We start from the raw sequence: 13,140 nt of genomic DNA, 5'->3' as shown, positions 1-13,140 counted from the left end.
TAATATGTGTGATGTATATATCCAGATTGCAATTTAAAACTACGTGCCTTATACCTACTCTTATTATTAAAAAATTTTTTTCGCCAAATATTATACACCTTTTTAAAAGCGTACGACCTTAATTGTGAAGTAATTATATACAAAAACCAGCAATGTATAAAGTTGTTCAACAAGTTTGTTTAAAACTTTAAACGACTTTCGGTCATCAGTAAATATTTAACGACGAATACTCGTGTTTTAAATCCTTCCATTTTAATATTAGTTTTATACCTTTTTTTTTTTTTTTTTTTTATCAGGAACAAATTTTGTTTGCGCTTATAAATATCATAATACTGTTCGATGTCGAAAACTACCTTTTACTTATTACGCGTTTAAAGACTATAAACAAACTAAATTACTTTTAATTGATATTGAGCAAAGCGGTAATTCGCGCAACTTCAAAAGTGGGTAAAACAATATTAAGAAAACCCAAAACTTTTGAAAAATCGTCTGTCTTAAGTCGTTGAACTCCGACGCTTATCATTATTAGTGTTTCGAAATTCCTGCTCATTGGTGGCATGGATACAGTTTGCTATTTTCAACACCATTTCATTTTTACCCCACCAACAGGCTATTGTATTCTTTGTGTTTGAAAAAATAAAATATTAGTGGTAATAACAATAATAATAATAATAATAATAATAAAAAAAAGTATTGTTGTTGTTGTTGTTATGAAAGTGTCTGCAAGTTTAAGACGCGAGTGCAACCCCTGCGTAATAGGAACGACCAATAAAATTGTGCGTGCTGTATATGCGAACTTGGGAAATTGGTAAAGTTTGTGCGAGCTTGTGCGTTATATTTGAGGTTAATACGAAACTTACCGGCGGCATTTAATGTACGTGAAATGTCCTCCTCGAAGGTGTATAATAATAGTGTCCCGGTTTCCCGAGTCATTTTATGTGTACCTACCACTAGATATATAGATCTTCAGCTAGACCGTTAAAACGTTACCATTTATTATAATATATATATATGTTTCAAAATTTAACCTTCCTACTCGTTGCAAACACTTACGGCAATCGTAACTTTCAAGTATTTTTTTTTTTTAATTTATTATCGTACATGAGACGTACGTGTAAAACATAATTAATAATAATTAATTACAATATTATATTTCTAATTACGTCATGCATTATTGATCTCATATTAGTTTTAAGTTATTAAAGTATCAAATTATTTAAGTGTATAATATTTATTGACTATATAATGAGTAGCTACCTGCTATAATATATCCACGCACAGATGTTTGGTTATATTTTCTAATTACTCATCACTTTACATAAGTGTGTTATTAGTTTTTTGATGTACGTTCGATCGATCATGAACGCTTTTAATGTTATTAAAATTATTTTTATTTAATGTGGTTTAAAGGGGTTACAATCTCAAAAATAACATATTTGAACGGTTTCCTGCAAACGTCGCGTCATAATAAATTATAATCCACTAAACATCATCATACTCCGTTGTTCAGCTACCCAATGTGTTTTGCGTTTTATAATAATTACATCAAGTACATATTTATTATACTCAGTTTATTTAGGCGATCGTTTTAATCTAATTTATGTACCTAATATTCAATACGAGTTTTAAATATAATGATATTTTCCCCACATACATGAAATCGACATCGTATCGTACGACTATAACTTTGGGATTCAATTCATTCCTTTGCAAAAGGTGGTACGGCCTCAATTTTATTACTATTTTTTTTTTTTTTTTCGTAAGGTAAACCTCATTGTGTCTGAAATCTAACTTCCACCGCTCTCAACCTGATATTGGATAATTTATCCCCGAATCGTTACGGTCTGACACCGTAACGATTACGAACAACACATTTTCTTTTTATATTTTTTCTTTTTTACTTTTCCGTGTATACATCATGTGTGTGTTTATTGTGGCACAAGGCCGTGACGGTTCATTGTTAGATGTATAGCACATACGCCGTCGTACACACCGGTAAACAATAAAAATGGGGTGCGAAGAAAACACTGTACTTAGATTGGTGTAAGGTAGTTGTTGTTCAACGGTTTAGCACAGTCGAGGTCTAATGAACATTTGAAAAAAAAAAAATAAAAAATAATGTCAAAAAAATTTACAATATTGATTTGGATTACCTATTTGAGTAAAAAAAAAAAACTCTTGGAAATCTATAATTAACCATTAATAATCAAATTTCCTTATTACTTAACCTAAACTCTCTTACTGTCTCAACTCACAACTGTGTATGTTAATGTGTGCGTGCATGAGTGTGTGTGTGCGTGTATGGTGAACTGCGTGTAAACCTTTTTTGATTAATTTAACTCGTCGCTATGGAATCAGATTAAAATACCTACAGAATTTATTAAAAACGCAATATTCCGCGCTGCCTATGTTATGATGAAATATTGCATTAACATTATTATTATTATTACAACTACTACTACAAGTACTACTTATACAGCTACCATGTATACAGTACCAATATTGAAAACAGATTATTCAACAGAATTAATAATTCATTTTACATCTATGCTATACAATAATATAACCTAATAATATATAGCCCAAGTGATTACATCAGTATTACACACGTATCTACCTATCTTTTTTCAAATATGTTTTAAAATAAAATTCGTACTGAACATTTTTAATAAAAAAAAAATATATATATATATATATATATATATATATATACTTCCAAGGTTTTTAAATTTAGTGTGTTTGTTTGATTTCAAACATTACTTTTAGTACATTTTTTTTTACTTATCATTTCTAATACAATGTTTTTCGTATGCTTATAATATTTAATATATCTTTATGCAATGTAAACAATATAGTTACAATACTACATCATTAAAATATAGAATACAGTTCCAAACAATATAATATCAATTACAGTAAACTTCTATATCAAGAAGTCTTAATGAGCAATAAAATAAATTTGTACCATGAAAAAATCTTTTAATCAAACCTAAATAAATTTGGTTTTAATTTGATTATGATTCTCAAAAATATTTCGTTAAACATAAAATTGTATTAAATGAAAGTTTATTATGTGGAAGTTTCAATATAAAATTAAAAGTAAAATATCTAAGTCTTGTGTATAAAAATTGATTTAAGTTCACAATTAGTGTAACATTATAGGTTAGTAATGTTTTTTTTAACTCTAATACATATTCGTTTATTATATGAGTTTATCTCATAATTTTTTTCTTCTTAAATATCTTTTAAAATAATAATAATAATAACTTATATTATTTAAATACTCTTGCGAAAAAAAATTAAAATATATACTCATTGAACTAATTATTTTACAACGTTCAAAAAAATGTATACTTCTAGTTATAACAATTCGGAAGTCCCTAGCTAGTTAAACCAGAAACTGTATCAATTAAAAATATGACCGTGTGCCTATGTATGCATTAGTATTTATTCAAGAGGTGAAGTACTCTTAATGAACATTGTTGACCATGTGTTAATTTTCTGATCCTTTAATGATTCTCAATTGTGCTCGTATTGGAGTGTCTAAATTACTATTATAATCTTATTATATTATCTCATCCTTAAAAAAATCAAGATTCGGTGTTATTCAAGACAGACAATTTACAATTTACGTTTACTTTTTTTTCTTAGCTTATGTAACTGAATTTATTTACATAATATTTTCCATTAAAATAGAATTTTTTAAATATATTAAATATATAGTGATGATAGAATTAGCGGTTATCTTTGTCGTTGAAGTAAGAAACCCGTCATCAACACAGTTTAATTTATTTCCTGTCGCAGAATAAAATTATATAAACATCGTTTTATGTACTTAAAATAATTATTTGTTGACAGAAACAATAATATAGTGGCTTTTTCATCTGTTTTACATCATCATGATACGAAATTATAAAATAAGTGTTTATTTTTCCTTTAATTGCTATTACTTATGGAATCATATACTTCGTTTTATAAATCAGTGACAGCTTAATTTAACTGTATTTTAATACGAATGCTATTAATTATATAAAAATCGCTTAAAAAGTTGTTAATCTTATATATCCAAGTAAAAAAGCATTTAAATTACTTGTATATTTACAGCAATATAATACTGGCAATGTTTCTCAACTTGTGTGTCGCAACACAGTGGTATATCTCTGCAAAGTCTAATAATGTTTCGCCGAAATACATTAATTGACACAAAATGTACAAACATTTTTGACACGATTTACAAAAACTAGTAGGTATTTTATATAATTTCTATGATTATTATAAATATTTTATCAGTTATCGACATATTTTATATCACCAATATTTATTACTGCAGTTAAAATTATATTATTTCCATTTTACTACAATTTTGTAATTTATATTTCTATCATATATTTAATTGAATTATTTTATATTTTATATTTTCATGTAGCTAGTGATAAAAACCATCGTGAAAATCAATTGTATACAAACTTCCAGTTCCCTGTAATTCTACAAGTTATGATTCAATTAAAAAATTATAAATAAATAATAATAAACTAATATTACTCCAATCTACAAAATTATGAAAATAAATTCATCATTTTATACTAACTCGATTTAAAATAAGATCGGAGTACAATACGTTAGTCAAAAAAATCCACGTTATCTTATCCGTGATAATATTTGGCGCAATTTCACAAACAATAACGCCAGCTGAACGCGTACAGATGTAATGATCTATACGAATGCATAGTGCACCCATCATGTACTAAAATACTTTTATATTTTTATTTGAAATTGAAAAAGAAACACTGAACATATACTTTATTGTTACCTTTTTATGAAATATGATATTATATTCCTTTCTATTTACGAACCATAAAATAAGTTAGTGTAATATCAACTCTTGTGTATAGAAAATTTAAAAAAGTTTCAGTAAAACCATATAATAAATTCATTAAAAAAATACGCTGTTTTATCGCTAACTCGTGCTTAACTTTTTCCATTTTAACTGACAGTTAAATCAATATTGTAACACAAAGATAACAAAAACTAAAAGTATTCAATTTAAGATTACAAAATACATAGTTTCTTTGGTACATTTTTTGTTTGACTAAATGTTACAAAACGATTAATATGTTTTTGGTGTACCATTATTGTTTTAGACCAAATCAGAACAACGCGGCACATGAACGTGCAAAACGTATAAACCTCACCAACACATCTATACGAACTTTACGTCCCCAAAACACACTTTAATTTTTCGCTGCTTGTTGCGTTTGTTACGGTTAGATATTTTATGAAAATCAGTATTAGTTCGTTAAGTTAAAACAATCCACAGTTATTCGTACGTTTCAAAATTTATAATAAAATAGCGTACCAATTTAAATTTTCATTTTTTTTACCAAAGTATAAAGCATAATAAGTGCATTTTTTTTTCTTTCTCTTATTATTTCTAATACACTATGGGTACGCATATATGAATATATTATGTTCAATTATTTTTTTATCGGTAATTTACGTTCTCAGTGTTAAACGCCTTTTTCATTTAGACATTAACCCATTAAGTATGCGTAGGAACTTGCTCCAAACTACACGTCAGCGTTGTTTTTGTATAATATATAAATAAAATAGATTTTGCATAATATTATTACGAGTATTTATATCATATAAAGTAAGTGCGCTGTGTTTGGCTCGCGGAAATTTTTGACAAACGAAAAGACGACTGCGCTACGGTTATATGTAAAATTATATCATAATGATACATTTATGGACACATGGGACGGCGCAGTGCCCATATAATATGTAGATATAGGTACATATATAAATATTGTATATTATGGATATTGTATACGCAAACGTACGGGAATCGAGATCTACCGAGGTACCGGCTATGATAATATTATAATAATATCGACGTTCATAATGATAAACGTTTCCGCATATAATAATAATATATTATAATATCGTTTCGCTGCCCCGTTTTGCAGTTGAACGCAAAATGCGGCCGACTGAAAACCCCCCCTCCGGCGTAACGGCTACAATTTCCTGACCCCGCGCGGCGGTCGCGTATATCTAATATACGTACATACCAACCCCATATATACACCACGCACACTCCCGACGTATTATTATATAATAATAATATATAGGTAGGCAGCTATATTATTATTATTATTATTATTATTATTATTATTACAATATCCATCGGATTTCAATATTGGTCACACGCGTACGCAAGCACGCCGGCCGAGTCCCCGGGCGATGGTAAATAATAAAGATTTGGATATCGCATCCTGTTATATGACCGCACGCAGCAACGCGGCCAAGGCGCTTTGTCATCCGTTTTCGACACAAACGCCCATCATTCATACGAACGCAAGCGTTTTGAATACGGTTTCCGATTGTAATCGCGAAATCCCTCCTCGCCCACCACCGCCGTCGACGTCGTCGTCGTTCACTCCTAAATTATAATTTACGGGGGAGATGTGTGCGTATTCGCTGTTCGACGTTCGCACATATGCTAAAATGCGCACGGTACTACACATATATCACCTATGTCCTATATACGTACGTGAGCCAATTGTAATTTAGCGACGGTTCCCGGCTGGTGACCAGGCTACAGGAATGTGTGTGTGTGTGTGTGTGTGGTGAACACGATAGAGGATAGTGCGAGCGTGATGTTTTTGTGTGTACGGGCGCGAGAGAAAGCAATGATAATAATTTTCCGAGTTATTATTTACGATTGCCCGGCCGGACCCCGAGGTCGTATATTATTCAGTAGAGGTCAAAACATTATTGAAATTTTCCGTTTTTGCCGCCAAAAATATTCTCCCGTGCGACCACTGTACAGGTAATAATAATAATAAAAAATATCATCGAATAAATTGTATTTTATTCCCATATATACGTACGTACCATCCCTTGCATTATGTGAAAAAACACACCGAAATTTATTGAACGACGAACAAATTAAAAATATGTTTACCAAATATGAAAACAATTTTCCGTATTACATTTTTTTTCCGCTTATTCCTTATCAATTGTACATTTTATTATTATTATTATTATTATTATTTTGGTTTCATCCATCATATTGACATAATTGAATCGAGTACCTACACAATATATTACGATGGATAATAGTTCAAGGTAGATATGTTTATGAGTGTATTAGTATATATTTTTATTTATATGTGTACTTGAAATTAATATGAATATTTTATATACCATAAAATATTTTACTTATCCATTGTGAACGCATCAAATTAATTAGTCGAGTAAAAATATGTTTTCCACCTATTATCAACATTTTTGTATTACTTATTATATTATATAATGATATTGTCATCAAATTGAATACCACCATTCTGTTGTTAAATTTATTTGTTCGGATGTTATTACCTACTCTTTTTAATAAAATGAAATAAAAACCACTCGTTTTCATCGTCAAAATAAAGCCTCTGTGAATACCATACCACTTTTTGTATTATATACTTTAAGTCACTAAAGATTTTGTAGTCTTTACAGAATACATCATTTATGTGGACAAATAATTATTTTTAGCAAAAATATCTTTTTAAATTGTAGTAGAAAAAATGAAGATAATAAAATGTGCTTTAGAAATTAGAACTAAATATATATATATATATATATATATATATATATATATATACTATTATAAAAAAAAAACTTAACGCTTCTTTCTTCTTTGATAGAGAAAATAAAATAAAATCGAATAACCGTTAAATTATTTTTGAAAATTTCACTTGTACTTTATGCGCTTACGGTGTTAATGGTACGCCATTGGAAAGGTACAAAAAGCCATCTTCAACCATCAATGCGATAGGAGTTTCCATTCAGGTGGAAAAAAAGCATGTCTAAACGAAAATGTTTAATTACATACTTCTTTTGTAGTGTTGTTGACTACAACTTACTGTTGATGAAAAAAAAGGTAGGAAAATAAATGACTTTTTGAAATGGAAACACCAGAAATAGGTAACGACGGCCATTAGTTGATTGCAAAAAATATTTAACGCAGATATTGTAATTTGACATTTTTTGGATCACTTTTTACGTCATTACTTTAATATATTTTTAATTTTCATTAAAATAATTTTAACATGTCTACCGATATAGACAATTAGAACTTTTGTTATTTTGTTTCTTGTATCTGTCTATCTAATTCAAGCATATATTATTTTAGAAATAATAACTTCTGTTTGTATAATATCTTTTGGGTGGCTAAATCTCTAATATTTGTATACTTCTTACATTTATATGCTAATAACAGCCATGTTCACTATATTTTTGCCATCTTTCACTATACTTTACGATAAATTATATTTACTTAAAATAAATAAAGCAAGTAAATAAGTAAAAATGGGGACTTTATTTTCCTATAAATGAAAGAAAAATAATAATATTAACTCATGCACACTATTTGGCTATTGTATATTTGAATAACTATAGGTACATACATATTACATATTATATCTAAATCATCTGTATGATAAACATTAGATAATATATGCTATAATTTACAGTAAATAACTCCAAAGATGATTTAACTTTATGGTAACCAAGGTTACCAAACAGTTATTTTGATAATAATATTAAAATTTTAATAAATGTTTGTTCTCCCTCCTCGGATTATCTTAAATTGAACAGAGAATTTCCAATTTTAATCTCCTAAAAATATAAAATAAATTCAATTTTCTACAAATAACCTCTAACGAAGTAGTGTATGATCGACACATTGATTCTACTAGAAAAAGTTTCGAGACACATAACAAAAAAATAATAAAACACATATCATTGCAAAATTAATACATTCATCACTACGCTTAGAATCTAAAATGATTTTTAGACCTTTTTTTAATTATGGTGAAATGAAATAATGAAACAATTTTTCTCCCTTTCCAATCGCATCGTGTTTTCCTCTTCAAACAATTTTGGTCAACAATGTTAAAGTGTATCACAGATCCAGTCCTATTTAATAATAATAAAAAAAAAAAGCCTCTAATATACAGTTTGTGGTATATAACTGCTTCGTTTCTATACCTAAAAATCAATGCTTATAAGTGGCGATGAGCGAGGTATGTGAATAACTCAAACGCTTTTCCGAAGCGTATAAAACTGAAAAACGAAAGTCGGTAGAAATAATATAATTAAAGTGGCAATGCGTGATCTTTGATTGTACGCGGATTTATAAAAGGCTGCTCACAGTATGTAAATATTATACGAAAACAAATAATATCTAGTGGAACACACGTAATAAATCTCTTTGTAGGAGGCATTTTGCCGTAAGCCCGCTCTGATATCGTCGCGTACTGCGTAGTGATTGACAATATTATTGAATTTAAGGGGAGGGGGTGACCACGATGTCATATTGTCGTCAAAAATGCTTTTCCTGGTTCGAATTTGTAGATAGCAATATTACGAAACACGAAATTATATCTGACACCGCTTGTATCGATCAACAAAACATGATAATATTACAACGCTGCACGCAGAGTACGTGTATTATATATACATAGATATTTTGTATATTATACTCGTATAACTTTTTTTTTTTTTTTTTAACGCTCACCCCCACGTTTTACCACCATCGCATGCCACTGATATAAATATATACGAAACGTTATCAATAACGAAGTTACGCTGCTGAAACCGCCCATTATTGTGTTTAACTTCGGTCTCTATAGATGTGTATACCTATGTTTATGTATAGGTATGTGTATATATATATATATATATATATATTGCCATTTCCCCCGAGAGATTCGGCGCGTCTCGTCACAGTGGTGGACGCGCACGGAAATTTACTGAATAATAAAATATGTGACGTAGGCGCGTGTATATATTTTTATATTATCATACGCGTTCCCGAGCACGGACGACGAGGGTACTTTCGTCGAATTTCGTTTTCGTGCATATACCTATTTAAATAATAATATCATAATATTGTTTGTCTCAGCGAATTTCGTATTGCGAAAGAAAATTGTTATGCGGGGGCATGACGTGTGTATCATATGTGTGACAAACGCGTTGGGGCGTATTTTTACTTATTTCAGCAACGATGTCTATTTCACCGTTGTATCTGGATGATTCGGTCCATAAATCGTTACAGAGCATTATTCCTCACACACAGCCGACTGACGGGTATATTCCAAAATATAACATTCGGCAATACGGCATAGAATATCACGACGATATTTCTCGTTAATTTTATTTTTATTAAAATTATCCTGTTGAGAAGTGTTTTGTTTACCGTTTATTTTGATATCACCTTGTTTCGCAACTCACTCTCGTCCGAATACATTTATAAAATGTAAATGTTCCACTCGAGTTATAATAATATCTTTGATACGAACGTTTTCGAAATACCGCCTACTTTATTAGTGTAATATTATTATTGTCGATTTAAATTTTAAAAATGTGTTAAAATATGCATATTGGACAACGGTGATAAAAATAATAAAAAAGTTGAAAATATTTTTAATCGAATATACGAGAACCTTATAATTTTTTTAAGTATATTTTCAAATATTCTAATGTAAATTGTTATTTATGTTTGCTGCAACGAATTACTGAAATGCTATTAAATGTAGGTTAGATATATCACGCAATAAAATAAGTTAATGATACGTTATTGAAAAAAAATAACACAATGTGATAGGTATTCTATTATCAGATTTAAAAGTCTTATAATACATATAGCGTTCCAAAAGATAGTATCGCTCCTTATTCCATAGTGAAAAAATAATATATAATCTCACTGGAGAAAATATGTCTGTTTAAAAAATTAAAAAATAATCATAATAATAACGTTAATGGCATAAAAGCTTTTGAAAGCTACACTAATATGTGAAGTAGAAAATCGACATTTTTTTTTTTTTTTTAACTCAGAGGACTATTATAATAAGGACTTTTATTTTTAGTTTTTTTTTTTAAACAAAAACCTATTTTCCAAGTGATATTAAATACTTTTAATGAAATTATTATTTTTCAAGTGTTCAAAATTATGTACATTATATGATATTGTGTTACATTACATCGGTACAAAGTGCCTAAATTATTAATGTTAAAATATTATCTATACTATCGATTAGAGCTTTTATCGATATTTGATCCAAACACAAGTAGATAAATTATTGCGACGGAAAATGGTACCTACAAATAAAAAATACTAGAAATAGCGAATTAAATGATAATAATAATTAATAACGTTTAAATTTCATGGAATTTGCGCGATCAAAAAAAAAATGAGAATAGAAAAAACTCTAGAGTTGTCAACATAATTATGCAGTCCAACCACCCCAATCAAACAAAGTGGCCTGCGACGCACTGTCTACTCGTGATCCGCGTTCGAAGGACTCAACCCGACGTCGGTCCGTTACCATTTGTCTTCCTTTCTTCTCGTCCACTAGATTCACTCGCTTAATTCTCGTCATGTTTATGAAACTTTCGGTTTCCTTTAATACATCTGAATAAACTTTTGTTCATTTATTGTTCTACTCTGCGCTTGACCCAAAGACAATTTAATTAGACTACGCTATCGCTGTGATTCGTCTCTCCGGGCTTAACATTTATCAAAGTCTTTCGAGCCCTTGATTTCGCGCGGCCAGCCGTATTTAAATTTAAATCTCATTTATGTATATATATATTATATATTTATTTTTTACTTCCACAGAATTTCGATTGCCGAAATCACATCAGAGTCATCCAGTCGATCGGTGACGGTAGCCGAATATACATTTGCGGCACAAACGCGCACAATCCAAAGGATTACGTGATTTACGTGAGTATATTACCAGAACATATCTGTACTGTAATCTATAACACTATCTTTCTAATTTTTATGTTTTTGTCACTTTTCACGCACAGTCCAATTTGACACATCTTCCTAGACACGAGTACGTGCCCGGCGTGGGTCTGGGCACGGCTAAATGTCCGTACGATCCGCTAGACAACTCGACGGCCATTTGGTCAGAAAAGGGCAATCCGGGGCAATTGCCGGCTCTGTATAGTGGTACCAACGCCGAGTTCACGAAAGCAGACACAGTTATTTTCCGGACGGACCTGTACAATTTGACCACGGGACGCAAGGAGTTCGCGTTCAAGAGGACGCTCAAATACGACTCCAACTGGCTCGATAGTGAGTGTATATAATAAAGCAACGTATTTTGGCCATATTTACTCGTGATAAATTATGTCGTATTAATTAATTCCCATGTTATAATGTATCGAAAACAACGAATAGATCTGTCGGCGACCAAAAAAATACGCCATCGTGCACGTATATATCGGACTCTGGCCTGGTCGTAATAATCGTATCGTCGTAAATATTGTATAAAATTGTAATAATAATAGTATATTTACTGCGTTTATGTCAATCGCTTTTATACACCTACACCCATTATAATATATCGAGTTTATGCGTATACTATAGACGTGATATATAAGCCAATACGCGAGTTGGCCGACGCTTTTACGACGCGTGTTAGGGTTTAAGTTTTTTCTTATATATATATATGTTATGATATGTAAATGACTGGCACGCGTATATACTTACGGTGCTTCACTGCCTTTGGGGTCGTGTACCGGCTTATGGGGCGGGGGGGGGGGGGGGAGGAGAGAAGAACCTACACTATTTCGAAACGCAAACACGTATAACGGCTGGGGATAAAACGCCCGCAGTGACTTTTTCTGGGATTCTGGGAGGGCGAAGAAGTTTGAGTCGAAAGACAGAGAGGAAGAGAGAGAAAACGAAACGGAGAAAAAGTCGAAAACATCTCAAGAACCCCACCAACCGACCGACCACGTCTGGTGTATAATATATAATATGAGCGTGTATGCGTTGTGTGCTCGCGTGGTAATGCGGGCTCTCTCGGGTCTCCGCGGCCGTGTGTATAATCCGTCGCCGCGGATAACTGACAAGACGTGACAGCGCGCAGCGGGTGATAAATTGCTCGGCGGCGGCGTCGGCATCGGCTGACGACGACCACGACGAACGTCGCTTTTTACCCGGGTTTGAGTTTTGAGGGGGGGGAACGAAAAGCGTGCGTGCCCGTCTTTTCTAGCACCGGTTGATTCGACCCATAATAACGTCTAGCAGAATATATATAATATTTTAAGTAGAAATCCACAAACGTTTCGTTC

General features: G+C 31.0%; 1 protein-coding gene across 3 annotated transcripts in view; it reads left to right on the top strand.

The window, feature by feature from the left end:
* LOC112601157 (semaphorin-2A) overlaps positions 1-13,140 on the top strand; it is a 207,036-nt gene that overhangs the window by 182,677 nt on the left and 11,219 nt on the right. For all 3 annotated transcript variants that reach the window (XM_025348613.1, XM_025348612.1, XM_025348611.1), the window contains 2 exons: positions 11,672-11,779; positions 11,866-12,136. In XM_025348613.1, the coding sequence (XP_025204398.1) occupies positions 11,672-11,779; positions 11,866-12,136 (379 nt within the window). The remainder of the gene's footprint in view (positions 1-11,671; positions 11,780-11,865; positions 12,137-13,140) is intronic.

The sequence above is a fragment of the Melanaphis sacchari genome, unplaced genomic scaffold, assembly GCF_002803265.2.
Source record: "Melanaphis sacchari strain LSU unplaced genomic scaffold, SCAv2.0 Contig75_pilon_pilon, whole genome shotgun sequence".
Taxonomy (NCBI): Eukaryota; Metazoa; Arthropoda; class Insecta; order Hemiptera; family Aphididae; genus Melanaphis; species Melanaphis sacchari.
This window is presented reverse-complemented; position numbering and strand designations above follow the sequence as displayed.